The following is a 26,559-nucleotide window of genomic DNA, read 5'->3' as shown; positions in this document are numbered from 1 at the left end:
GGAGGCACGTGAACACCCCCTTTGGGGAGGCTAGGTCCCTGCCCCCCCCCCACTTCTGCTCAAGGCTGTGTCCCCAGCCTGCCCCCGCCACTGCGGCCAGAGGAGCCCTGGCTGGGCCACCCTGGGCTGCCAGTCAGCCCGAGCCCCAAACTCCAGGTCGTCAGCCAGAGTTGAGCCCCACTGGCTTCTGGGGTAAGGGGAGTGAAGAGGGAAACAGCGGGCAACCTCACGGGGTGGGGGGGGTGGAGGTGAGGGAGGGGTGCAGCAAGTGATGGGGACCTCTGGAGAGGGGCATGTGACACACTGCACCCCATATTCATAGTGATATTATGTTATGTATTTTATGCAAGGTAAGCCATGTGAGGTGTCCATTGGAGAAGTTATGATTATGATTATCCTATTTGTATGCATGTATCATTTTTGTATCTGAAGTTATAAATAGTGACTATGTATCTGTACTTCAAATGTAGTTACACCTGGGTAATGCCCACTAGACAAAATGCTTCTAGTCTAGACAGCTGGTTGTGAAGGGCCTATTCATGGTAATGGGCCATTAGGAAAAACAATAGGCCTTGGGAGAATCTTATCCCCCACCTGGTGAGCTTTCCTGAGAAGGCTACAGACAGCCTGTTAGTAGTGGCTGCTATGACTCTACAAGGACATGTGACCAGGCCACATGATGCTGGACTCCATCTTGTGATGTCAGTATTTTTCCACAAAGTGGTCTGGGAACCAAGCTTTGAAACAAAGAGTTCCTGCCATATGCTAAAGCTATATAAGGCAGGGAGTGACATCAGGGTTCTTCACTCCCAACATAAGAAGACTCCTGGAAACACCTGAGGACCAAAGACTGAACTGGGGGAAGTGTTGGATCCAGGCTAAAGGGATTTCTAGCCTGTGTATGAAACACCTGAGGATTCCAAGCTGCAAAGCAAGTGTAGCTTGTGCCTTAAGAATCTACAAATCTGCCTGTACCATCAGTTAGATTGGTATGAATAGCAGATTCTCACCCTAAGTTTAGATTGTGTTTTTGTTTGTTTGCTAGGTAATCCTCTTAGATGTGTTTGCTATCCCTTATAATCACTTAAAATCTATCTTTTATAGTTAATTTATTTTATGTCTTAATCCAAACCAAGTGAGCTTTGACTGGAGTGCTTGCGGAAAATCTCTACTTGCTTACTACAAGTGTGCATTGCTCTCTTCACATTGAGGTAGAGGCGGACCGGGTGTTTAAACCCATATACTGGCCAGATTTGACCAGGGCAGGGGCCCAAGGCTGGGAAGCTGATGGTTAGAGAGCCTGCGTGTAACTGCAGCTGGGTGTGTCCCTAGCTGTGTGAATGCTGGTGAAAGTGCAGGCTGGAAGGCGTGGCAGCTTGTCACAGCAGCACTGTGTGAGAGGGAGCCCAGGCCTATGGGTCAGGGGGCTCAGTGGTACTACTGTTCCAGGTGACACCCCGGGTGGAACCCGTCACGGGGGTGGAGTGGAGAGGACTGAGTAGGGACTCAACAGGCAATGGTGGGTGGGGGCCTCGGGGAGAGCAAGAGACAGGCGTAGGCAAGGACACCACGGCCCAGGTGTCCTGCAGCAGGTCAGCAGCAGCAGTGCCAGGCCCTGGCCTATTACACCTGTCACCCATAAATAAAGCACATCTCCCAGTTCATCGCAGGGATAAACTGCAAACACCCTCTTCCCTTTTCTACCTCCTCTTATGGGTTGAGCGGTTTCTTTCCTCAGGATGGTGCGTGAAGTTTCCCAAACAGTCTGAGAGCCACGTGGTGTAATAAAAACCAGATTTATTAAGAGCAGAGAGATCTCATAAAAAACCAAGAAATGGTCTAGTCTAAAACTTTGCTAAGCTCATCAAGAGAGGCTCATCTCTGTAACAGGGTGTGAAAATGTGACATTTCTAGAACTCGACTATATTTTTTTTTTTTCACCTGAGCCACTTGGGGCAGACCCGCACCTTGTCTCTGAGGTGTTTTCTGATGATATACAACCTCCGGTCTCTGTACCTTTCCTTTGGGAACTTGCTGTTTCATGAGATTCCTTCTCAGTCTAGTAATAGGTTCCTTTGGACTCTCACAGGTATTATACAGGGCTCTCATAGTCAGCACATCGCACAGGTATGTAAGAACCTGGGATTGTTGTTTAGCGTCTTTCATCAGTAGATCTTCAAGGGGCTTACCCGGGAAGGCAGTATCGTTGTCCCCTTTGCACAGAAAGGGGAAGTCCGTAGGTCACCGAGCAGGCCAGTAGCCGAGCCTGTAGCACTACACCCAGACCCGACTTCTGATGTAGCGCTCTAGCCACAGATGTTCCGGTTTGCTATTTTATTATTCATTCATTATTTGTTGCTTCTCTTTCCCTCCATATGCTGGTCTGAAAGTAGGTCAGCTCAGCTGGGGACTTTCAGCCCTTGTCTGCAAAACCACCTCATTCGGGGGCTGTTGTTGTTGTGGAGAAGCCCTTCTGAGATGCTAACTGTCCTACTTGCTAAGGTTAACTGTCCCTGATCGCAGAAGCCAGCTGGTTTTCCGTCCGTTAGAGAACGGAAGTATTTCTTACCAGTATTTCTGCTCCGTATATGAATTAGACACTGGGTTTAATATGATGCTCTAATTTTAGAGTAACTGAGCAGTAATGTGCTGTGCACTGCCTGGCAGGATATTCAGGTTTGATTCCCTGTGGGCCATTTAAGGCATAGTATCGACAGACTCTGAAGGTGATCCAGGGTTTGAACTGCTCTAGGAATGTGAAGTACCAGTAACCTCCGACCCCTGTGGGGAAATAATAAAGGTCTGATGCAAAGCCACAAAAAAAAAGCAAGATAGTGCCAAGTTAAGACTGAAACTTCATCTTCCTCTCATTCTAGGTGATGAAGGACTCTTGAATATTCTGGTCTTTTGTACCTTAACATGTATGTGCTGTAATATAGATAAATAAAGGGATGGAATAAGGAGGCGCTGCCTTGCTTTCTCATGTAGAGACTGATCCTGCAGCCCTTACTTATGTAATTAAGAGCCACGGTCTTGGGATTTTAATATACAATATGTATACTGGAAGAATTTTGTTCTTCTAGGAAAAAATTCTGTAATTTCCCTAGCTCTATATAGAAAAGAGGATCCCTACACTGTGGGTTGTGAAGATGTAGTGAGAATCCAAAAAACTTAAAAAAAAAAAAAAAAAAAAAAAAAAAAAAGCACAATAACTGAGATTCTAGATGACACTAGAAAGTAGATTACACTCTCCTTCCATTGTTTCTCTATTGTCTGGAGTCCCAATCCATGGGACAGAGACTGTGTGTGAGTGTGTGTACACTAAAGTATCCTAGTGTGGTGCTGTTAAGACGTTTGAAGACCAATCCTGCTAAACTGTCCATAACAAAGCAGTAATATTCGCAGTAAAATGGCTGCTGTGCTGGCCACGCTGCTGGAGTTGGCTGTGGAGGTAGTTAGTTTTTTGTTTTTTGTTTTTTCCAGTGGGAGGTATCACAGAAGAAACCTTCTGCAGAAGGTATAATATAATCGCCCTATGCAGCACTGCAACAAAATCCTTGGCAAGGAAACATTCTATACCTTTCAACTACATGGGTGGGGGGGAGGTTTATGTTGTCACACTGGATGTGCAGTCAATAGATTTGGCTATGCCCAAATTAACACAGAATATCTAGAGCAAAACACAACTGGAAATAGCTCTAGAGCTAACATCTCATTGTTGAGCAGATCGGTATTGTGTGAGTTCGGTCTGGGAAAATCTCTTTGGCTGTGAAACTGACATTTCACGTGGCCGGAGGCTGAAGGTGCCAGGGAACTTCCTGTGCCACAGGTGACCTACTTGCAAGTTCACACCTGTAACAGAAATTAAGAATTTGTTGTAAACAAGCCTAAATCACTCCAGCTTCTAGCTCTGCTCCCGTTCTAACTTGTGGTTGATTTTCTATATAAGGGCCCAAGTCAGGCAAAAGCTCCTGACACCCTCCCACACCTGAGCCAACAGCCAGAGTCTGGCCTTTATTATAATGATCCAAAGTGTGATAAGCAGATGTACTTAGAGCTGAACTAGATGCACTTTCCCAGAGTCATTTTGGGAACGATGTGGTATCACAAGAGTCTGAATCAATTGAAGCTTCACATCAGTTCCTCATTCTTGAAGTTATGACATTGCCCTATTCTGAAGCACTAACATTTCTGGGGACTGGTCTGTTGTTCTGATCTGTAAGTTCTTTGGGGATTTTGCTTTTAGTTTGCCATTCCTGTTGGATGGCACTATGTACCCAGATACATTATAATACAGCCCTCCTAACGTCAGTTGGAGGCAGATCAGGCCTTCCCCACAGAGAGCCTGTTGCTAACAACGTAAGAATGATTCAGTAAAAAGACATAGTACAACCTTAAAATGCTGGTTTTCTAGCTGCATTCACTGCTGCCATGGGCATATATTCACTGTTGAACTCATGGGAGTTGGATTCACATTGCGTTGTCTGCAAAGAAAATGCCCTGAATTTAGTTGATAGTCTCTCACCCCCATTCACTCTCTCTTGCCTTTCTCCTTTTAATAGGGTGATTTAATCTCTCTCTGCTTTCAGTGGATCATAAAGTCAGAGGCAGCTGGTGTTCGCCTTCAAACTTCACAAATTGGAAGAGGAAAGCAGACGCTGTTCAACAAAACTCTCTTCTTTTTGTTTTTAAGAAGTTTCTGCTCTGGAACAGAGCTGGAATTCTCCAGCAATTTGTTTCCCCTCTTTGGAAGCAATTCACTTGATTATTTTCTTCAAGGTATTTTTGCTGACCTGTGCAGAGTTGCTCCTTCTTCCTGTGGCTCCAGGCCTTTAATCAATAGGCTAGTCTGACTTGGAAAAATTAAATCTGAGCTGCTGTCCCTGATGACTGAATTCCACGTCATTGAAACACACTTGGCACATGCTGTGCGTGCGTCTGTAACTGACCCCTGAGTGAGAAAGTTGCAGCACTGTAAAGTGGCAGTGTAGATAGTGCACTCCCCTCGTGGAGGTGGTTGGGTTTTTGTTTGTTTCTTTGTTTTGGTTTTTGTTTTTTTTAATAGCCCTGGGAGAGCTCTCCTAGCACTGGTGTCGTGACTACACGTGTAGCCACATTAAAGCGCTGCTGCGGAAGGGCTTTAAAGTTGCTAATGAAGATATACCCTAAATCTCACGAAATGAGGCCCTCGATGTATCCACTTTGGACCTAGGACTGTGTATGGAAATCGCTTACCTTCTTTCTTAAGCAACAGGCTACTATGCAGCAGATACAGGAAACCACGGAAAATGCAGTGATCCCAATAAGCATCCATGACATCATTTCTGATACAAAGCAGGCTTCTGAGTCTTGACCATATTAAAAAAAAAACAAAAAAATCACTGAGGATTAGCAATATAAGTTCTCCCCCCGCCCCCACACGCACACTTTGTGTAGGTGAGATCAGTGCTTAGAGTGGTCTGAAAGAAGTGTGTGCCGGGGTTGGGGTGGGGAGGGAGAATCATTTTCCAGCTTCAGTAAGATAGTGACCCAGTTGGCTTTTAAAATTTTTTTTTTCCAGGTTCACAACCCCATGCATTTTAAGTAGTGGGGGAAATGGCAGAAGTTAGTGTTTTGAGAGGCTCTAAATGATGTGAATGGACTCAAGGAAGACACACTGAGCATTAGGCAGAACGCAGCAATGGTCCAGAGTTCGTGTGAGGAAGAAGTGAAAGAGGCATTGAGGCTAGTATTGGTGACCGAGTGGAGGGGGCAAAGGACAATCTGAAAGGAGACCAGGGCTGCATCATGGGTGGGCCTAGAAGGCCCAAACCAGACTGCGTATTAATTTAATGAGTAGCGCAAATGGGGAGTCAGTGGTCCAAAGGACTGGTGAGAGAAAGGAATTTGGAAGCAACATTTTGGATGAAATGGAGGGAGGCAAAATTAGAGACCTGAGGAGAGTGAAGTAGTCAAGGCGTGAGATGACTAGGCCATGGCTGGGAAATCTGGCTGCCCAGACACCAAGGAAGGGGTAGCTTTTGGAAAAGTTACGCAAGAGAAGTGACAGGATTTGGATCATAGATTAATCTATTTTTAAGGTCAGAAGGAACCACTAGATCATCAGGTCTGACCTAACATGGGCCATTGAATTTCATGGTTACCCTGGTATTCCCCAGATGCTGCAGGGTGGAAGGTGCAGAAGGACAAGAGAGGGAAAAATGGGAGGATGGTTTTATTATCCATCCTAACAGAGAACGAAGGCAAGGGCTTGGACAGATAGATTATAAACTTGTTCAGCTAGAGGAGAGACACTTGCAAACCAGCCAGGATGAGATATCACAGACACAATGAATGGCAACTCAGAAGATGATTGATGTTCATTCGGTACCCATGGGGGTGCGGTCATAGCCCCTTTCAGGTAGACAGCAAAATGTCCTTTAGATTTTGATAGACTGTCCCAAGTTACTTAACAGACCTAGGTCCTGATTCAAAGAGGTAAGCAGCATATTCCCATTAGCTCCAATGGGAGATGTGAGTGCTCAGCACCTCTCTAGAGCAGGCCATAAGTTAGATTTATGTATTGCTTCTGGTACAGATACTGATAACAAAGACTTTGCCTGCGACACATGCAGATAAATCTCAGAATGGATTTTTGTGCTAATTTAGAATTAATTCAAGGTTTATGTCTGGTATCTTAGAGAAACACTCGGGAGAGGCTAGCTCATTACAAAAGCAGCTTTGCCTCTCCTGGAATTGACACCTCCTTATCAATTATTGGGAGTGGACTACATCCAACCTGATTGAATTGGCCCTGTCAGCACTGGTTCTCCATTTGTGAATTAACTCCCTTCTTTTTATGTGTCAGTATATTTATGTCTGCATCTGTAACTTTCACTCCATGCATCTGAAGAAGTGGTTTTTTACCCCCGAAAGCTTATGCCCAAATAAATCTGTTAGTCTTTAAGGTGCCACCGGCCTCCTTGTTTTTGTGGATACAGACTAACATGGCTACCCCCTGATACTTGACTCTCATTTATATATCTTTAAAGCTAGAGTAAGGAAAGAGGGGCTGTGAACTTACCATGGATATACAAATAGGTTTCATTTACCCTACATTCTATGTAGGGAGCAGGTAAAAGGATTTCTAGGCAGCAGAGATAAATGCCCGTGTGCTTGCTTTCCAAATTTTTGAGAATGAAGGACGTGCTGTTCCCCGAGTTCACTGGCTCACAGTAGGTGGTCTTAGATTCAGGTATTGCCTTCCCATTGTTCATGTGGATTGCACAGATTGCCTCCTTCTCATGCCCTTTCAGCAGTGTCATGCTGAATTCAGTAACATTTTTAGGGTTGCTGAAGTTGAATTTGAAGATCCCCTTGTGAAATTCAACCATCACCTGGGGATCAGAGACAGTAGGTTGTTCTGCAGAGAAAAAAATAATCTCCAAGTAATTATCAAACCAGGTAAACTCATCTGTAGCACTTAAATCTACTAAGCGTGGGTCTCTAGCACTGTGTTTTTGGGGAGTAACCCACAATGAGCATTCTCTCGACAGCAGGAAAGAGAGATAAATATATCCTATGTCACTTATGGACACCCTTGAATTCTCTTCTGTCTTGTTGCTGGGCACATTTAATATTCAGATGTTGAAACAAGGGGTAAAATAGCTTGTGAAGATGCTGCGGGAACACATGTGCACTGACCCAGGGTAAGCTGGTGTAGGTCACTGTTAGTTTTAGATACTGCATACTAGTTATTATGGTAGTGCCTAGAGACCCCCACTGAACCCAGCATTACAGATGGGTAAGTGAGGCACAAAGATTTACCCAAGGTTGCAAAGCGGTAGAATTGAATACAAATCTCCTATGTCCCGGTTCAGTGGCTTATTCACAAAACCATCCTTTCTCTATGCAATTGCTATTAAGTTTGACCCTAATAATTGACATGGTTATATCTCCTATCATTTGAAGCTTGCTGGGGTAGGGGGAAGGCATGTCACCCCATGCCCACTCGCACCAACCAAAATCCACATCCACTCTGGCCTCAGGTGCTCACAAAAATCCCTGAAAAGAGAAGCCATCATCTCATATGCAGCAAAAATTACTCAAATTTTTTTTGAGAAGTCCATTAAAACACCTGACTGAGGATCTCCTGGTACCTCCCAGTTTGGCTTTTGTAGGAGTCTTTGGGAAGATGAATGAATTGCAATGTCCCTTGTAAAGAAGGACATGTTTCCATTTCAAGAACCACCATATTGTGATACAAAAAAATATTTACAGCCCTCTTAAGACAATTTATGGAAATATTAGATGTTTTAAAAATGGCTCTTACCTAAATTTTTGCATAGTGGACGTGACAAACAGTGATCAGTTCCTGAAAAATAAAATGTAATTTGCTGTTTAAAATAACTAAAGGATCATAATGTGATGTTAAGATGGTGACATCATTATCTAGTGCTAAAAAATAAAATCCTACAATGCAATAAAATCATTGCAAAACATTAACATCAGAAGCTAAAGAGCATTAATTGATCCAGCATTAACATCAATCACTTGCGTAGCATTCATTAATTCTCATAACACCCATACAAAGTAAGTATTATCTGTATTTTGCAAGTAGAAACTGAAAGTGAAAGTTAAGTAATTTGCCTAAAGCTACAGAGGGAATGTGTGTTAGACAGGATTCAAAATCAGAAGTTATTGGATCATGTACTCAGATGATAGTCAAGGCCTTATATTTCTCTTATCAGGGCTCCTAAGATCAGAAGGATGTCAGCCAACCAGATAGAAAAGTCTGACTTTCCACATCAGATGATATTTTCAGTAAGGCTTTCAAAAGTCACTTGGATTGAAAGACTCACTTCAAACAACTTTATTTTGCTATGCTAGGGAAATGGAGTGAAAATAGTTAAGAATTTTAATGAGCCAATATGTTGTTGTTTTGATATTCCAGTATTGTCTAGAGACCCCAGCCAGTCTTAGCCCCTGTTGTGCTTGGTGCTGTTCAAAGCTATTGTAAAATACAAATACAAAGAGCTTGCAATCTTGTCCTGATTCTACAGACACACAGGTGTAGATAATTACACACTTCAATCTTTGCAGGGTCTGGCCAAGTATGCTCTGTTTCTGGACTCGAGCGGTCTTTCATATTCATGCTTTTTACTTCTTTGAAGTCTTGTTCACATACTTGCTGCCTGTTGGCCAGAGAAGTGCCATAAGCAATTCAGCACTCCTGCACCAAGTATTCTTAAACCTCCTTATTAGCAAAGACATCCAAAATACCAGTTGTTTGTTAGACTAAAAAATCCTTGAAAACGTTAGGTTTTTTTGTCATGTCTTTTATACATTATTTTTAAAATTGTTGTATTTTGACAACTAACTCCGTTCCCAGTAGTAAAAAGTATTAAGTGTGGGGAGGGGGCTGAGGCAGAACTTGAAGAAGCAAATGGCTGCAAGCTTCTCGCTACCTTACTCTCCATTAGACCTTAATGCATCCTGAAGAGAGAGAGCAAGAACGTGCAGTCTAGTGAATGTACAGGGAGTAGGGAGATCTGAGTTCTATATCAAGTTCTTCCACAGACATGCTGAGTGACCTTGGGCAAGTCCCTCCATTCCTCAGTGTCCTCATAACATTTAGTAATATGTACATCCCTCGCAGGTGCCCAAAGACACTTTTATGTTGTTGAATATTTGTAAAATCCTCTGAGGTGTTCAGTTGGCAGGTGCTATAGAAACAAAATATTGCTGTCACCCCTGTATGACTGAGTCATACTCTTCCTCTGTTATCACACGGCCTCTGGTCCACTATGCAGTCTGTTATCCTTGATAGTTCTAATAGTCTGTACCACTTCCAGGGCTATTGCCAAGTATGCTGACAGTCAAGATATTGGTGTCCCATTCCCACTGGTGTGGTGATAGGACAGATAGGTAAAACTCCCAGCTGGAATATAGATGTCTGCTCCAGAGTACGAACTACAGACCAAAACTTGTTGTACAATAAAGTAACAAATACAGAAAGTGCCAGCACCAAGAGAAAGGATGAACATTAAAATAATTCTTGCTGCTTGATGGGGGTGGAAAGTTGCTGTGGTACTGTTAATTATTTTAAGTAACGATTTTGTAAAGACTGTCTGATTGTAGGAGCTATAGTGTGATAGTTAGTTTTAAAATTAGGCACCACATGGACAAATCAGTGGAGGGAAGAAAAAAGTTGAAAATGTATCAGGTGTAAAGCTTACAGTGTTTGCCTCGTATTTTAAATCTGATCTAATATTTTTGAGGAGTATTTAATAATAGTCTGGGGCTCTTTAGATTTGTGGTTCAATTGCTTTGGTTAAATAGGGCCAAATTCTGCTACACTTTCTAACGCTAATCGCATCTCACTCCACAAACAGCCCCACTGAAGTCAATGGGACTATGCAATTATGTTTGCTTAAGTGGGCCACAAGCTTTATACAGCAGTGACTTTCACCCTAAAAACCTATGTAGCACACTGGCTTAGTGTGGGAACTCCCCAGTGGCTGGTCCACATCGAGGATAGCAAGCTAATTTTGCTCCAAGCTAATGGAGTTATTCTTTTCGTTCAAGTGGTGGTGATCTGTCTTTTATGCTGAGGTGCATAGGTGTCGTCCTTGCTGCTGACCAGCAATAGAAATGGTGGAGGAGGGTCATTAAGCGTACAATTCATGTGGGACTGTGGCCAACTGAAGGATGGTTTGTATCTTCCTGGGCCCAGAATTGTAACCACCCACCTTCAAGAAGACTGAGGACTAATAAGATCACTTCACTGAGTAAACATTTTGGTAAATATGATGCAATAATCAGTCTCTGTGGAGTAACAGGTGAAAATGCAGCCAGGCAGTAGTACGGCAAAAAAGTCTCTGGGGTTTGAGTGAGTCAACTGTAAATTGAGTAAATTGAATGAGTCAACAATGTGATGCAGTTGCAAAAATGGCTAATATACTGGGGTGTCTTAAAAGGAGTGTTCTAAGACATGAGAAGTAATTGTTCTGCACTGCTGAGCCTTCAGCTGGAGTAGTGTGTCCAGTTTTGGTTGCCACACACTAAGAAACATGGACAAATTTGAGAGAGTCCAGAAGAGGGCAAAAACAAGGATAAAATGTTTAGAAAACCTGACCTATGAGGAAAGACTGTGAGCATGTTTAGTTTTGAGAAAAGACGACAAGGGGGAGGATGCTGCTCCTTGTCCTATGCTCTGTAGACCAGATACAAGCTAAATCTGCAGCAAGGAAGAGTTAGGTTAGCTATTAGGAAAATCTTTCTATTTATAAGGATAGTTAGGTGTTGGAATAGGTTACCAAGGGAGGTTAGGGAGTCCCTCTCATTGAGTGGTTTTAAGAACAGATTAGACAGATTCCTGCCAGGGATGGTCTAGGTATACATGGTCCTGCCTCAGCATAGAGTAGATGACCTCTCAAGGTCCTTTCCAGCCTTACCTTAATGATTCTGTGATGATCGCAGCATAAAGAGAGCAACTCCTGTGAATGAGGTTTTAATGATGTATAAGAGAACAACAAAAGATCACCAGTTTCACAAGCATACTTCATGAGCCCAAGTTAGCTTTGCCACTGAAAGCTGTGTTTTTCCTTGCCAAAATGGAGACTGTCATGAAGTATTGCAAAAATGTCTCTGAAATTTGCAAGATGATTAATATAGAAATTGTAGTGAATACTATTTTCTAACTACTAGGTAGTATTGGGTGGAAATGAATTCCAAACTGTGCAAACCTCTGAACCTTTAAAGTTCTTGCCAGTAGCTAGTGGTTGCTTCTGCTGTCTTCGCTGTCCCAAATGTGCAGCTTTAACAAGTGATACAGCTTTGCAAAATCCTATTCACCCAATCACCTGGAATGTGTAACACTTCTGACAGGCCAGTACAACATCATAAGCTTTTTCATTATCATCAGTCATTGTGGAGTGAGGCAGACAAGGAGATTTTTGTGTCCACATGGATAACTTTTCCTGCTTTCAAGACTGGATGTTACTTCTGGGACCCCATCAATCCTGGATAGTAACTAGCTAGATACGTTTGTGATGTTGCTCCCTAACATACACATAGATGTTGTAAAGGGTGGGATGTATAAGCACTGTTTTTTATACAGAGTGCAAAACGCCCTCTTTCTATCCTGTATTAAAGCATTTGGAATGGTGCCATCTTTAAGGTTGTATTTTTTTCATTAAAATCAGGCTGACATAATGCAATAGCAATAAGAAGACTGTGGCAGGGGTTAAAATCTCACAAGCAGGTGTAACTCTGGACTTAAGTGGAGGTTCTCCTGGCTTAAGGAAAAGGAGACTCTGGCCACTTACATTTCTGGTTGCAATGTGGGACTGATGGGTACAGGCATGTGTGTGCGCACATGCGTGGACAAGCTATGTTGGCTTCCATAAGAGATTTTAAATTATGTTTCTAACTCAGTCCGGCCAACATGCTTCCTGAGTTAGAGCATCTTCCTGAGCATCTTCAGTAGAGTCAGTGGGCTCTTTGGTGGGGGCTCATGGATTTCTGCACCAGTGGTGGTTGGATGGCCAGTGCCCAATAGGTGTTTTATTTACCAGCTGCTACTGGCTTTCAGACTGGTCCGTGACTCAACGCCATTTGCAAACAGCTCAGGTAAAATCGCATCTGGCCATAACAGACTTAAAAAAATAAAATAAAGTTTAACCCTCATTTTGAAACTTGGAGTTGAGGGTGGGATGGCTGGGTGGGAATAGTCTTGGACCGTTGGGCGGGGGTGAGGGCATTTTTGTTCTGCGGTTTAACTCTCAGAACAGAGCTTTACTTGTAACATACTCGTGAAAGTCACCAACGCAATCTCAGCTGCATGTGTTTGCTGCTGAAGATGAGCTTGGATTATTTTTTTTTCTTCCAGTAGCATAAAGAAAATATCTACAGTTTTAAGTCACTGAAGCACTGACCCTTCCAGCCACTCTAAGCCGATGCACGCTGAACTGAGTTCAGCCACTCACATGTCTGAAGCTAAGTGTGTGCACAAGTTTTTGTAGAATCAGGGCCCAGACTCAAAGAGCAGAGCTATCCTACAGGAAAAAAGGTGTTGGCCACAGATATACTACTTGCCTATCTATGCTATAGGATAAATATAAGTATTATGGTGGTCCCTATTAAAATGTCAGCATTTGCCATTCAGTACCTCCACCCTAGTATCTGAGATGAGTATGGTTTCTCCCTACACTGACAATAGGAGGTTTCTGTTGTAACCCGTGATAACAATTGGCAAACGTTAACTTTTTTAAATGGCTACATGAAAAATATAGAATAGACAACTTTCCACAGCCAGAACCCCACCGCTGTCTGGTCTGCAGCCCTATGGCAGTGTTACCATGACCTTTAGACAGGCAGTTTACGAATATGGAATCTCTTGGAGATTTTGTGGAGAAATGTGCAAGGGAAATTTGTTTGAGGGAGAAATTCAAAAGGGACCAATATTAAGCCCTTCCAAGGTAAACTAAATGAATACAAAAAACTCACGTCAGAGTGAAGGCCTGATGTTTTCATTTTCTCCATTTAGTGCCTATTCCTGCATGCCTTATGCAGATCAAATTCCATTTAAATGAAGTCAATAGAAGTCTGGGTAGGAACTGGAGCCTGAGGCTGCACATTCTCATAGTGATTTCTTTGTCAAGATTATGCCACAAAGTCGCAAAGACCAAAATAAATTTTAATTTATATGGCACAGTTTCTGATCGGAAATATATCCATAGAGCAGGGCTAGGGCCTGCAAATTTTGCATGCATTTTTGTTAAAATGCTGCTATGTTTTTTCCTACTGAAATTCTGCTAAAATGCTTGGAAATAGTATTTTATGAGGTAACATATTCCATAAATTCTTTGCATCCTTGTTGAGATACTCTAAACCAAACAGCCCCTTATTTCACCCAGTCTTGTCCTTTTTAATAATAATAGTAAATAATTACCGTGTTATATGTTGAAAGCAATGTAGAAAAACATTTCCTGTGAGATTTCATTTTTTCCCTCAGAGGAGCTTTTGAAATCACCCTCTTTTCTCTCCCTTTGCTCCTCCTTTCCCGCTGATTCCCAGATTGAGTGTCAAAAAAATGCCAGTGCCTGAGAGAACATGCATTTGCAGTCTCCTTCTTTTCATATGAAATGTCCTTTCCAATGAGTCCAGCTACACTGGATAAAGCATGTTAGCTGGATGTTTCTGCTAAAATGGAAGTGATTCGTATTGATGTTTGGTTTTCATTAATAGCTTTTTCAAGTTAACTCCTCATTGAGACAAGGGCCAGCTCACACACTACTTGGGATATTGAAATCCTCACTCCACTGAAGTCAATTGGAGTTTTGCCATTGCGTTCCATAAGGTCAGGACTTCATCCATTCTTTCGATCTGCCAGTTTGATGGCCTAGGATGCTGGCACTACATTAGCTAACGTTCTGAAGTTTTTTTTACTTAAATAAAAACTTAATTTCTGCATAAAACCTTGGAAGTACTAAAATTCCACAGAGACTTTAAACCTACTTTTATATCACTGGAATTTCAGTACCATCTATTTCCAATGGCCCTAGGCATGACCTTCAAAGGAACAAATTTAAATGGGGCTTAGTAATAATACCCACCAAATCCCCAAACTTCAGAGTACTGTTACTTAGGGCAAATCCCACTAAATCCTACAACAGTATGTAGGTTAATGAGATTTCTTCTTTTAATCAAATATTGACTGAATTTCTGCACTGGACTAGTATGTAATGGAAAGTGGGTTTCAGAGAAGTTAAAAGGAAGCGAGTTGTGGCATTATACTTTGCAGACTACAATGCTGCGATAGGGTGCTGAATCCCATAAACTGCCTTGTCAGCGTTATGGTCATGGTCAGCTCGATGGCATCACCCAGGGCTCCTTGTAAATCACTCTGCATTTCCATCCTGCAATATAAATGACCTAAACCACTTCTCCAGCCCATATATATTTTCCAAGTTAAAAGAATTCCCCACCTAAACATGACTCCTCCTTGAAATCAATAGCTCAGTATGGATCTCCTTATACAGGCACCTGATGCACTTTTACATTTCTATAGATTATGCTCCATAAGGGAAGACCGCTACACTAGCTATATCTGAAAGGTAACTGGCTGTTTACATTTTTCACTTGTCTGCTTGCAAAGTACATATTTTTGTGGGTCTCAAAGACCGCGCAAATGTTCTGTGCTGGGACAAATTCAGCTCAGACCAACCTCTTTGGTGGTAAGGTTGAGGCTGACCTCTTTCCTCTTGGCGACTATTTTTCTTAACTGTTCCCCCCTTCCCCCAACCCCATCCTGACAGTCATTCCCCATTTACATATCTGGTCATTGTGTGTCTTAAATGCCTTATGGATGATTATTGTAAGAAGCAAAACCCCAAACGCCACTTACCATAGAGGGATTCCAACTGAAAGCAGAGGAGACAGAACGTTAAAACTCCTGACTTCATACTTGTCTGACACAGACACCAGCCCCAGCCGTCTGTCTTAAGTTTTCAAAACTGAGGGAGAATTCACACTGTTGCCCCTTTCGTAGAAAAGGAAGTGGTTTTGTGGGCAATGAGTGGAATTATACAATAAATAAAAGGGCTCTTTTATTTAAAATAACCCATAGCAACATTATCGCTATGTCAGCAGGGGTTTTGCTATGACATGCGTCTGTGTGGGGGGGGGTGTCTGTTTTTGGTTTTATTTTCCCCTAGCTCAGTCTTACTTTCATCTTCCCAGCATCGATAGTATCTGTGTCATTAGTTTACCTCATAGAATATAGGCCACCTTCGATACTCACTTTCACGAGTGGCTACTTCCCGCTTAATCCATCCCCTGCATGCACCACCATCACCTATCTAGTATGTGTCTTGCAAATAACCAGTGGCTAGCAAACCAGTTCTGACATAGATAAAGAACCAAAACAAATTTATGTCAAATTACTTTCTCACAAGCCACTGTCCACCATCAGTTTCTCTTAAACAACTTGTTGCTGTCTTTGTTTTAAAGTTGTTAGTGGATACAGTAAGGGAATGGCTTACTGGTCCACGCATTGGAATCGAAGCACCTGGAATTCAATGAAAACACAAAGTCAAATCCCAGGTGGATCAGCTCAGCCCTCTATCTTTCTAGGCGCTCATTCAAATGAGACCTTCAAACCCGAGGTCCTGTTTGGTCTGCATGGACACTAAAGACCTCATGGCCTCTCTGTAAAAGTAGAGGGAGTGATGCAGTGTCCACAGCCAACGTTTTCTCGCTCTGCTTTTGTGTTGCTGTGCTCTGGGCTGCTGTTCTTTGTCCCAAAGGCAGCTGCACATCTGTGGTCTAGGGAATGCTTTAGGATCCTTTGGGATCAAAAGGTCTACATCCACATCCAAATGATTATTTATACATGTATATTTTTATTATTAGAGCTGGTGGAAGATGGGAAAACAACTTAAGAATCTAGGGGATTTGGTTAATTTCAGCTGTATTGGAGCCTGTTAGCATTTCTGAATTTACAAAGATGATCTGAATGGCATTAGTGTGATCTACCCATGGACATACTTGGATGACCCATTCAGACACTGTGCAGATATTCCAGAGATTGACCTGGGTTCACTTGGGATGGGCTTCTAATGTTACCAAATATCAAATAATTTTATAAATAACAGGACTGGCTTGCACATGCTTTGCAAAGCCAAAATTCACCACATTTTGTATTGGCTGAATACTCGTTTTAGCCATTAATTTACTCGCCCCTTTCTCAAAAAGTGCTTTTTCTCCCAGCACCATTTTCGGGCAACTTTAGAGGGATACAGGCTCATTGCAGTTGAGCCAGATCCTGTGATGATGAGCTAGTGCAGCCTCTGATCACAAGCGGTATAACTTGCTAATGTGAGAGGCAGCCTGGTCTAGGTAATGAAGCACAGGATTGAAAGCAAGGAGCTCCTATATTCTAATCCAACCCCATACAGAATCCTTCATTGCCTCTAACCTTCCTGCCTTTGTTTTCTTCCTCTGTAAAATGGGATTAATACTTTCCCACCTCATGGGGATATTTTTACTGAGAAAAGCTAACGCCGGTTCCAGCTGACAGCTGGTGCAAGCAATCTGTTTCCACAGCACACTTCCTATATCTGTAGCTATTTTTGGTCTCTCACACGTGTTTCCTTTTTCCAACCTACATTGGGCCCAGCAGCTCACTTCTCTTCCCCTGTCATTTTAATCTTTTAAAATTCTTCAGCGACATGTTCCAGTCGTCTATCCAGCTATTCCTCTGACAGCTTGTTCCAGTCCACCTCTCCCATCTTGGCTTCCCCTGGTGCTCCTCCACACACCAAACAGATCCTCTTTCGGTGGCTCTGACTTGTCTCTTTGGGGCTTCTCCCCTTCCTCTGAGCTACTAAGTCACATCCTGTCTTTAAATCTTACCATAAACCCTACCATACCACTGAGATTTAAACCCCATGTGCCCCTTCCCTGTTACTGCATCTTTCCATTCTCCCCGGTTATAAATAATCTGGGAAAATCCTTACTTGTGATTTTGCTGCTTCTAAATAATAGAACACAACACACGCAGTTTAGCTGGGAAATGACCTCGCCAGCCCTCGGCCAATACAAGATTGTTCTCTACAGTGTATTACTTTCTCCTGTCTAATTTCAGATGGTGGTAGCACAGCCTAATCGAACTCACTGTGAGGATTTTGCTTCTGATCTTCTTCTTCGCTCAGTTAAATTGCATCATTCCTGTTCTAGCTATGTTACTACCCTAAGCAGCTAGTTATCCATCATATACCCTTTATTCATTTTTTAACCGAGTTATACATTTTTCATTTCAGCATTCTGTTCTTTTTACCTGACTCTATATTCACCTCCCAGTTCTCTGCTTCTGTCCATAAATGGGCAACTGCCCACAGCTGTGCTCTGTCTTCTCACTCTTGTTAAGCATTTTGTGATCCTTTGTGTGAGGATGCCAAAGCCTGTCTATGCAAATTGTATTATATTTTCTCCTGCTGCTCCTCATTCTCTGCTTCAATAACTGGCCTATGTTCTGGAGCCTCTACGCCAGCCCCCTCAGGGTCAGAGCACAAAACCTCCGCTCGTTTTTCCCCCCCCCCCCTCTAAAGGAAGGGGGGCACTGACTTCTGTGCTAGTTTTAATTTTTATTGTGGCTTTCAACACTCCTTTCCTCCCCGTTGAACGTGTAAACAGGTGACAGTCAGTCAAGGAGGCAGAGCCTTTGGCCTGAAATGCAGCTCGTTTCTCTCTTGTTATTACTCTGATTTTTGTTCCCACTCTGTGGGACGCTGCACTGCAGGGTAATGGAAGCAATCAGGGCTCCCCTCAGCTCAGCAGCAGGAGAAGCACTTCTCTGCAGAACAGATAGGATGAGTTGGGTTTGTGGGGCGGGGGCCGTGTGTGGCTTTTCTTCTCAGTAAATGCTATCTAGCTCAGATATCTGATGAATCAGTCTCTTGAAAGTGTAAGATTAGTGCCTCCTGAGTATTTCACAGTCATTGAGGCCTGTCATGCACCCTAAGAAAGAAAACCGGTGGTCCATAAAATCCTACCCTATACTAAGTAGTTAGTGTCTACACAGAGCTGGGTTAAGGCACAATAGGTACGTGCCTTGGGTCCTGCCTCCCAGAGTTGTGATGTCTAAGCTTTTTTTTTTTTTTTTAAAATAGATTTAAAGGAAAGCTTCTTCCCCTCATCATTGGGAAGAAAAGCTCTAAAACGTGGCCTGATACGGGGACGCTGCCCGAGTCTGCAGACAGCCTCCAGGAGAGGGAAGAGCTGTAGCCATCAGAACCATGGAGGAAGCTGCCTGCCCCCATGCGCTGTTGCTCTGGAAGGACAGGGCCTCCCTGGTGCTGCTGCAGCTCCAGGGAGGCTAACCTGTCACCCTGGGGGGCCTGCCACTGTTGTGGCTTGCCCCCTCTCACCACCAGTCCAGCCTCAGCTTGAGTGGAGGCTGTGTGGAGCCCCCGTGCAGGGATATGCCTAGGGACCCAGTTCACCTTTATCTGGCTCTCTGTGTAGACAGTGGATGATGACTGATGTACACAGATAAAGTGTGTGACCATAAAATCTAACCCCTTGTGGGTTTTGGACTCAGAAGCACAGTGACCGTACGACACTAAACTAAACAGCACTACAAAAATCTTTGCACTAGAATTATTCAGTGTATGTCAGTATGGGGGGGAACGCCCACCTGTGGTTATTTGGTCAACAGCACTTTGGATTGAAAGAGCCTTTTGCCGTGGTGGGTGGGTTTTGTGGTGTGGCTTTATCTCACCCATGTTAGTGTTTACTGTTTAAAGGTAAACTTTAGTTACAACTGCATAGGCTGGGTTTCAACATGGAGTCTCTGACGGTAGTAAGTTCTAGTGAGAAGCAAGCTGATGGCATGTTCATCTGGATCTAAGATGAATGTTGCAAATGGCAAATTTAAATGTGACATGAAACAAAGCAAAATCAAGGGTTGGATTTTCAAAAGCACCCGAGTGACTTAGGAGCACACGTGATTTTGACTTTCCCCATCGAACTTAGGCACTTTTCAAAATCTCAGCTTAAAAGCCCATCTTAATTTGGAGGGTTTTTTCTGAACAGGCTACACGGAGCTTTGCTATGCAATTCCCATTAGAGAGAGGCTTAAACAAATGCTGCTTTTGTAGGAGTGACATATAAACCTAGAAGAGAGGAACCCCAACTTATGTAAGAATAAAAGCAACGATGCTTTGCTTTGCATGCATTATGTTCAGAACTATTTGATCTATTTGTGCTCTACACATGTGCAAAGGGTAGGCAGAGGACCCCAGGAGCTGTACAAAACACTACTTCCAACCTGCAGGTCAGAGAAAATTAAAAAACACATGCTCCTTAGTGTTCAGGGCCTGCTCCTTTTCTCTATCCCTTGGGTGAGGAAGATCTGACTGAGTACATTTTTGGGTGAATGATGCACCTGCTAAAGGAGCGTAGCCATTGGCATGCAAAATTCCTCCTAGAGCCCCTCCCCCCCCCGCCCGCTAACCTTCCTCTGAGACAGGGCTGACATGGCTGAGCCATTCATAACTTAGCAAAAAATGCCTCAGATCCATCCTGTACATTAACAGTAAGAATGCTGCAGAGATTTGGGACGCTGCTGTAGACTGGAGGGAAGTTTATTTTTAGAAGGAATGGCATGAAAGGGGTAGAAAAGTGTAGCTATATATGACTAATGAAGAGTAAGCCAAGTTGCTTCTGAGCAGTCCAGCTGCTCACAGAAAATTCTCTTCATTGTCACATGGATCTCAATAACTGTCAGTGATTTGTCACTTTATTGGACAGGTAAAAAAGCTGGTTCTAGACAGGATTCCCACAGGAACATACAGGTTGTATGTTCCCTTTCTCATCAGTATGTAGTAAGGGAGAAGGCATGTGCCCTACGTTACGTACAAGCCTGTGTTTCCCATTTTGATTATAATAGGAACTAGGCTCAGCTGAGTAGTGAAACTAGGAAGTTTTGCTAGTGAAACTTTTCAGACAGCAAGAGAAACAGAGATGAATGAGGGGAGATGGTTTTTTTAAAGAATCCATTCATTATGGTCCTTCTGCCTCTGGGGCAGTTCACAGCCTGGGCAGCACAAAGTAAAGGCATTCTGAAGACCAGGAGCTCCCAGCACTGCCCAACCTGCAAAGAGACTTTTTGTCGCACTCTGTCCTGCTCTCCTCAGATACTCCTTTATTTAAGGGCTCTGTGGTACCCCACTGAACAAAGCTTCACATGTGGGCCACGCACTTTCCTCTGGAATAACATCACAAATCAATATGCAAATGTATTAATGCGAATTGGTGATCAAACTTCTTTGGGTACTAACAAATGTTCACTGATTGCTGTGACTTCACAGGGTTCTCCTTAGACTTTACAGAGTCTGGTTATGCTATTTTCAGAGTAACAGCCGTGTTAGTCTGTATCCACAAAAAGAAAAGGAGTACTTTTCTCTAAGGTGTCACAAGTCCTCCTTTTCTTTTTGTGGTTATACTATTGTCATCCTTTCTGTTCTCCCAAACACAGAACAAATAAGATAAATGACATCATGCAATTGCTTGGAACTGCCACATTGGGGTGCTGCTGATCTATACTTTATCTCTTCGTTAGAAAGCTCAGCAGGAAATCGGTTCCTTGATTTCGCCCCCTGATGGCAGCTACGGTCTGAAAAATGTCTCCAGTAAAAGCCTTTTAAAACAAGAACAATAAGGAGTCCGGTGGCACCTTAAAGACTTAGTTTTATTTGGGCATCTGTTTTCGTGGCTAAAAAACCCACTTCTTCAGATGTACGGAGTGAAAATTACAGATGCAGACATTGTGCACTGACATATGAAGAGAAGGGAATTATTTCACTCCATGCATCTGAAGAAGTGGGTTTTTAGCCACGAAAGCATATGCCCAAATAAAACTGTAAGTCTTTAAGGTGCCACCGGACTCCTTGTTTTTGTGGATACAGACTAATACGGCTACCCCCTGATACCTTTAAAACAAGAACAATCAAAAGAAACCCCAGAAGCTTCTCTTATTCAAATGCGGTGATTATGCACTGATAAGGTTACAGGCAGCTCTTTTTACATCTGTGTTCATCTATTTACATCTTCTGATCCATCTAGTTCTATTGAAAGGCAATCTTCCTGTAAGAAACAATACTCCATTGGTTCTATGGTTTTGTTTGTAACAAAGAGAAGTTCAGTGAAATGCAACTATTTTATGAGCTATGGCAGGGTGCATTGGTAACTCTCCTGCCCATCTAAGTTAAGTTGGGGACTGGTTTCCCATTTCATTTACACCAGTGTAAACCAAGCATAACCCATGACCTTTAGTAGGGTTACTACAGAATGTAACTGATGTAATGAACATCAGAATCTGGCTGTAGATTTTATAGCCTTCAAAGCCTGATTTTTGCATGTTATTTCCCAGGACTCTGAGTTTAAATAATCGCAGTGTACAAATTTTAAAGAAAACTCTTGGCCTCACTGATGGAATTTGAAGCCTCCTCTGGAGATATCAGTGAAATATCTTTGTTGTCAGGCTCCAAGCTCACTGTTTCTGTTGGGACAATGGAGGGTAGTGGGGGACTGTTCACCATACTCAGAAAGATTTGCTAACTCTCACTGGAGAGCATAAGGCTCATTTCTCTATGCAGGCATCGACACTATGTTGATCCAGGCTTATTGGTTGGATGACAAAGCACAAGCTTGTTAAAAACGTTTGAATCAAATCATGCTACAAAACGGGGAAAGAGCAAGAGACAACAGAATAGCTGAAATGAAAGTCATTACTCAAGATGACATTGCGTCACTATTGTTTCATTCTGAATGTAACTTTTCCCCTCCTGGAGGGGAACAAGTGAGGACTGTGATGCAAGACAAAGACCGGATTAAGCTATTAGTGAAATCAGAATCCTAATGGAAAGAGGACCGCGTTCACCCACAAAGAATAGAGGGCTTTCAGGATAAAATGTTCCTATATAGCCCACAATCTATATTAGGAGAGTATACGGATCTTCTAAACCATTTTTAAAATTGATTTACAAACGGGGAACATGGTAGTTAACTGATGGGTATACAACAGGTGCTAAAACACATGCTTGCCTTTCCATTGTCAATATTATTTCTAAGGTGATGTAGGGACTGAAAACAAATGCAAAGCAAGATAGGTGTTGAAGCAAGTAAGTAGTATTGCCCTGTCCACAGGTTAATTTGGAAAAGGGGAAGTTAAGAACTGAGGAAATGAAACATGTGAAGAGGATCGTGTGTAACGTCTCATCAAGGCAGAATAATTCCGTCCTATCATGATAGCCCAAAAATCCAAAGTCTCCATAAAAGGATTCTATAGAAGTACAGAAAATCATAGTAGGGAGCTGCCTTACAGAAGCAAAGGGTGAATTCTTCCCCTTTGTAAGCAATAAAGAGAATTTGGCATATTAATTAGAATCATAATGAACTAAACATAGAAATCAATAATGTATTTTCTCTAGAGAGTGCATATGATTGAAATGACTACCATAAAACATTACTTTTAACCACATGGATCACACATTTTGTTTAACTGGCCTCTTCTTGGGTTTCTGGTCTGTTTTGCAGATGATCTCTGGGTGTTTCTAACAATTTCCTAACATATACTTTGTTCTGGAGAAGGCACAATATGTTTCCCTTGCTTCTGTCACTTGTATCCCTGGCTTTGCAGAATTTAACAAGCTTGCTTCCATCTCTTTGCCAGGAAGCACCTGTTTCTCAAATTGAGTTCAGTAGGAACTCAAGTACTCTGCATCTTTCAGGATCAGCCCCTAATGATCTCTCTCAGCCTGGATTAATGGATCGATATGAGGGGAGAATGTATGCATTGTCTCAAATTGTCTCTTGTTGGATAGATCTCAAGCCTTAGCATTTTTAATCTTCTCACAGAAAGCCTGAAGGCTGACACTTCTGTTGTTAAACAAAATAGCATTTATATTGTATTAATGCCTACAGGCCAGCCGCAGGGTCCCCATTGTGCTGTTTATGGTGCTAACTTCAGTCTCTTGTATGGAAGCTCCACTTTTACAGCCATCTTAATGATTGTGGGATGCCACCAATCCAGAAGTGGGTTTACATCTGAGCTAGCCTTTTTTCAAAGGCATTCCCGGAAAACAGATGATGGCTATACCTGAATTTTATCTTAGAGTTAGCATAGTTTAAATGGTAGCCGGTCATTTGACTAGCTTCAACAGACCCAATCTACTAAAAAATGTTCACACGCTTATTTTGTGTATCTTTTTATCTCAACTCAACACAAAGGGTTGACTCTATCAGCTTTCCAGTTATTGGCAGATATTCGTTTGTTATATTTTTACTTTAAATCTTGTCAGTACACAAGGGACTGAACAAATCTGGGGAGGGGACGACAAAATGTGCATCCTTTTACTTCTGTCACTGGTTTGGGTCCAGCCTATGTAAGTAACAACTGCAAGATTTTGCCATCAGAAGACTGTTGATGGCCTCTGTTCTGTAGTCTCTGTCCATTCCCTCCAGGACAGGTGTCCATATCTCAAACAACAGCCTCATAGAATCGTAACTGACATTTGCTCTTTCACACTCAAGTACCCTCTCACCAGCAGAGCAGGTCGGGAGTGAGGTGTGCTGGCAGTGAACACTGAGGAAGCTTGTATTGCTGTTGTCTGTCTCATACTTCTGAGTACAGATGGGCTGCCATCTCTGGGCCTGACACCTGGGCATCTCTTACAGCCCAGGAATAATTAATTGTTGGTACAGTTGTTAGTTTTGGTGGTGCTCACAAAATGCACTAGGCACTGTACAAATGTAACCTATTAGTTAATGTGTGTTACAAGTCTCATTCTGTGCCTAATCCCAGAGGATGAGAGTTTGTTACAGCTCCAGGTAGGGAGTCTTGGCTCATTAGTTCAAACTGTAGCAACTCATACTTTTAGCTCTGGAGATTCCCAGTTCAGTCACCTGAGTGTTGGCTGAGATTGTGACTGTTGCACAAACACAAAAGAAGACCAGTCTTTCCATCCTGTTTGATGTCTCATTTATTTCCATAGGACTTGAATTGTTTTCTAGTGACATCAGTGGTGGCTCCCTAATGTTTTCTTGATCTTCTGATTTTGGTGCATGTCCTGTCTTGAAGAAGGAAGCAGTAGTTGGGGAGTGGTGATGGGGGGCGGGGGGGGATTCATCTGACCATTAACATTTTTCCCTTTACTTGGCATTCTTTGAACAGGGATGATTCAGCGTTAGTATTTTAGCTGGATATAAAAGATGCGGAAATGTATCTCCACTGAGATTTCCCCCCACAGACACATTTTGTGGAGTACAAAGAACTTCCCTCTGTCTAGGTGTTTATCACATGCTCGTCTGCATGATATCTGGGTTGGGTTTGGTTTGACGCTTTTTGTCTTTGTTTTTAATAATCTCTGAAAGAACAGTGAGCTGGGAGAACTTTTTTCTTTTTAAAGGAAGTGGCTAGTCAAGAGCCATTTGAGTTTTCTGAAGCTCTCCCATCTCTGCTGTAAATACCAAAGAGCTGATATTCACTGAAATTGACTTTGGAAGCAGACTGTAATTTTATTTGATCAATTTTGTCAAAGCTTTTGAAATTCAGCATTTTTTGCTCCAGTTGAAGCTTCTGGGGTTGTAAAGTGCTGCAAATTAATCTTACTATTTGTGAGGAATAGGACTCTCTCTCTGCCTTTTGGTGGCTGGCACAGGAGTGGGAGTATGAACTCTCCTCTTTGATCCACATGGCACATCTCTTGCTGTCTAGTCAGCTCTCCCTGCATCGCATAACCTCCCCAGTGGTATTATCAGTAGAAGCAGGTTCTGTGTACAAAGAGAAAGCAAAGCTAGCCTTGAAAAGAACTGTCATGCAGCTCAGTGAGCAGACTAGCCTGTGGTGTTTCTGGAAAGTAGTGTTGTATTCTCTCCTAATGTGTGTGTGTTGGTTAAGTACACAGCAAGGATGACCTGTTCCGTGTGGATCAGGGTTCCATTATATACATTGTAGCCTGTAACTCTCCAGAAAAATGGATGTTTGCATCAATACTGTTCCCTAAAGTATGGTAAAGTCCCTAATATAAACCTTGGGACTGCAGATACTTTTTAAATGTAAAAGTTCCAGCAAGGAGAGGATAGCCCCTGAGTGGAATTACAGCCTTACTAGAGTAAGTGCAGCAGATGCTGCACCATCCCCTGTATAAACCCAGCCTTGCCCATTGTGTGAAGCTCTCTTACATATTTCTGCCTACATGTAAAGTGAGGGCTGGATCCTGGCCAGGCTTGACTGGCTGCACACGTGAGGGGAGAGGGTGCAGGGTGAGAATTCCACAAAGACACTCTCTGTGCCTTTGTAGTGGGCAGCCTGAGTTTTGGAGCTTACACATTCTGTGCACCAAGGGAAATATTAGCCCCACAACAGAGATCCCAGGGGGAAGGGCCTCTCTGCTGCACCTACTGTGTTAGAGGCTGTCGTAGTGGTAGCTCATTTTTACTGTTACTTCATTCTTCCACCCCCATTCGTATGTTTCTTCCTCCTGTTGCATTTCGTCACAAACCTAGATTGTGAATTCTCTGGGGACGGGGCGGTCGTCTTCTTACTTGCTTGTACAGCCCCTAGCACAACAGAGCCCCGATCCATGACTGCCAGACTTTCTGAAAACCAGCTCCCTTTTAGGTGTCCCAAGATAGGTGCCCAACACCATGAATCCAGAAATCTTGGCCAGAATGTGCGTCCACGCACATGCAGACACGCCACGTTCTCAGCATGACTGAGTCCCCTGCTGGGTAAATTGTCATCAGTGGGGATCAAACCCCACAACCCTGGATCTAAAGACATGACCCTCTACCACCCAACATGTTAGCTCAAAGCCATTAGCACACTAATCAGGCCTAGCCACTGGAAGGGGACAGAGCACCAGACTGTGTAAGTGGGGCTTACAAAAGAGCCTTACTGCTAAATAGCTACAAATAACAAACCTGTGTCTTGAACGCTACCATGTGACTCTGAAAGGTGAGGAAAAGACTGAGCGCTATTCTAGCCAAAGGCAAAGCCCCCACTGGGGTGAT

General features: G+C 42.9%; 1 protein-coding gene across 2 annotated transcripts; it reads right to left on the bottom strand.

Moving 5' to 3' along the window:
• Nucleotides 1-1,777: 1,777 nt before the first annotated feature.
• On the bottom strand, nt 1,778-15,456 carry ICOS (inducible T cell costimulator). Of its 2 annotated transcripts, XR_013347491.1 has the most exons (7): nt 15,389-15,456; nt 8,312-8,353; nt 7,064-7,402; nt 5,236-5,348; nt 4,394-4,484; nt 3,780-3,852; nt 1,778-2,781 (listed from the first exon to the last, which is right to left on the bottom strand). XR_013347491.1 is itself a non-coding variant. In XM_077829979.1 (6 exons), the coding sequence occupies exons 1-5, from the start codon at nt 15,444-15,446 to the stop codon at nt 4,395-4,397; spliced, it is 642 nt and encodes a 213-aa protein (XP_077686105.1). In that variant the 5' UTR covers nt 15,447-15,456; the 3' UTR covers nt 1,778-3,852; nt 4,394. The 2 variants fall into 2 exon arrangements, 1 of the variants encoding a protein (XP_077686105.1); XM_077829979.1 differs by having other exon boundaries at nt 1,778-3,852.
• Between the last annotated feature and the right edge of the window lie 11,103 nt (nt 15,457-26,559).

This window comes from Eretmochelys imbricata, chromosome 11, assembly GCF_965152235.1.
Source record: "Eretmochelys imbricata isolate rEreImb1 chromosome 11, rEreImb1.hap1, whole genome shotgun sequence".
Classification (NCBI taxonomy): domain Eukaryota; kingdom Metazoa; phylum Chordata; order Testudines; family Cheloniidae; genus Eretmochelys; species Eretmochelys imbricata.
Note: the sequence above shows the minus strand (reverse complement) of the source record. Positions and strands in the feature narration are given on the sequence as shown.

Coding starts and splice junctions, on each gene's coding strand:
- ICOS (XM_077829979.1), bottom strand. CDS start 15,446: ATGAAGTCAGGAGTTTTAACGTTCTGTCTCCTCTGCTTTCAGTTGGAA. Junction 5,349..7,063: donor AACCTATTTGTATATCCATG/GTAAGTTCACAG, acceptor AATATGGTCAAG/ACTCAGAAGCCTGCTTTGTA. Junction 4,485..5,235: donor CCTGTTGCTTAAGAAAGAAG/GTAAGCGATTTC, acceptor TTTTCTTTGCAG/ACAACGCAATGTGAATCCAA.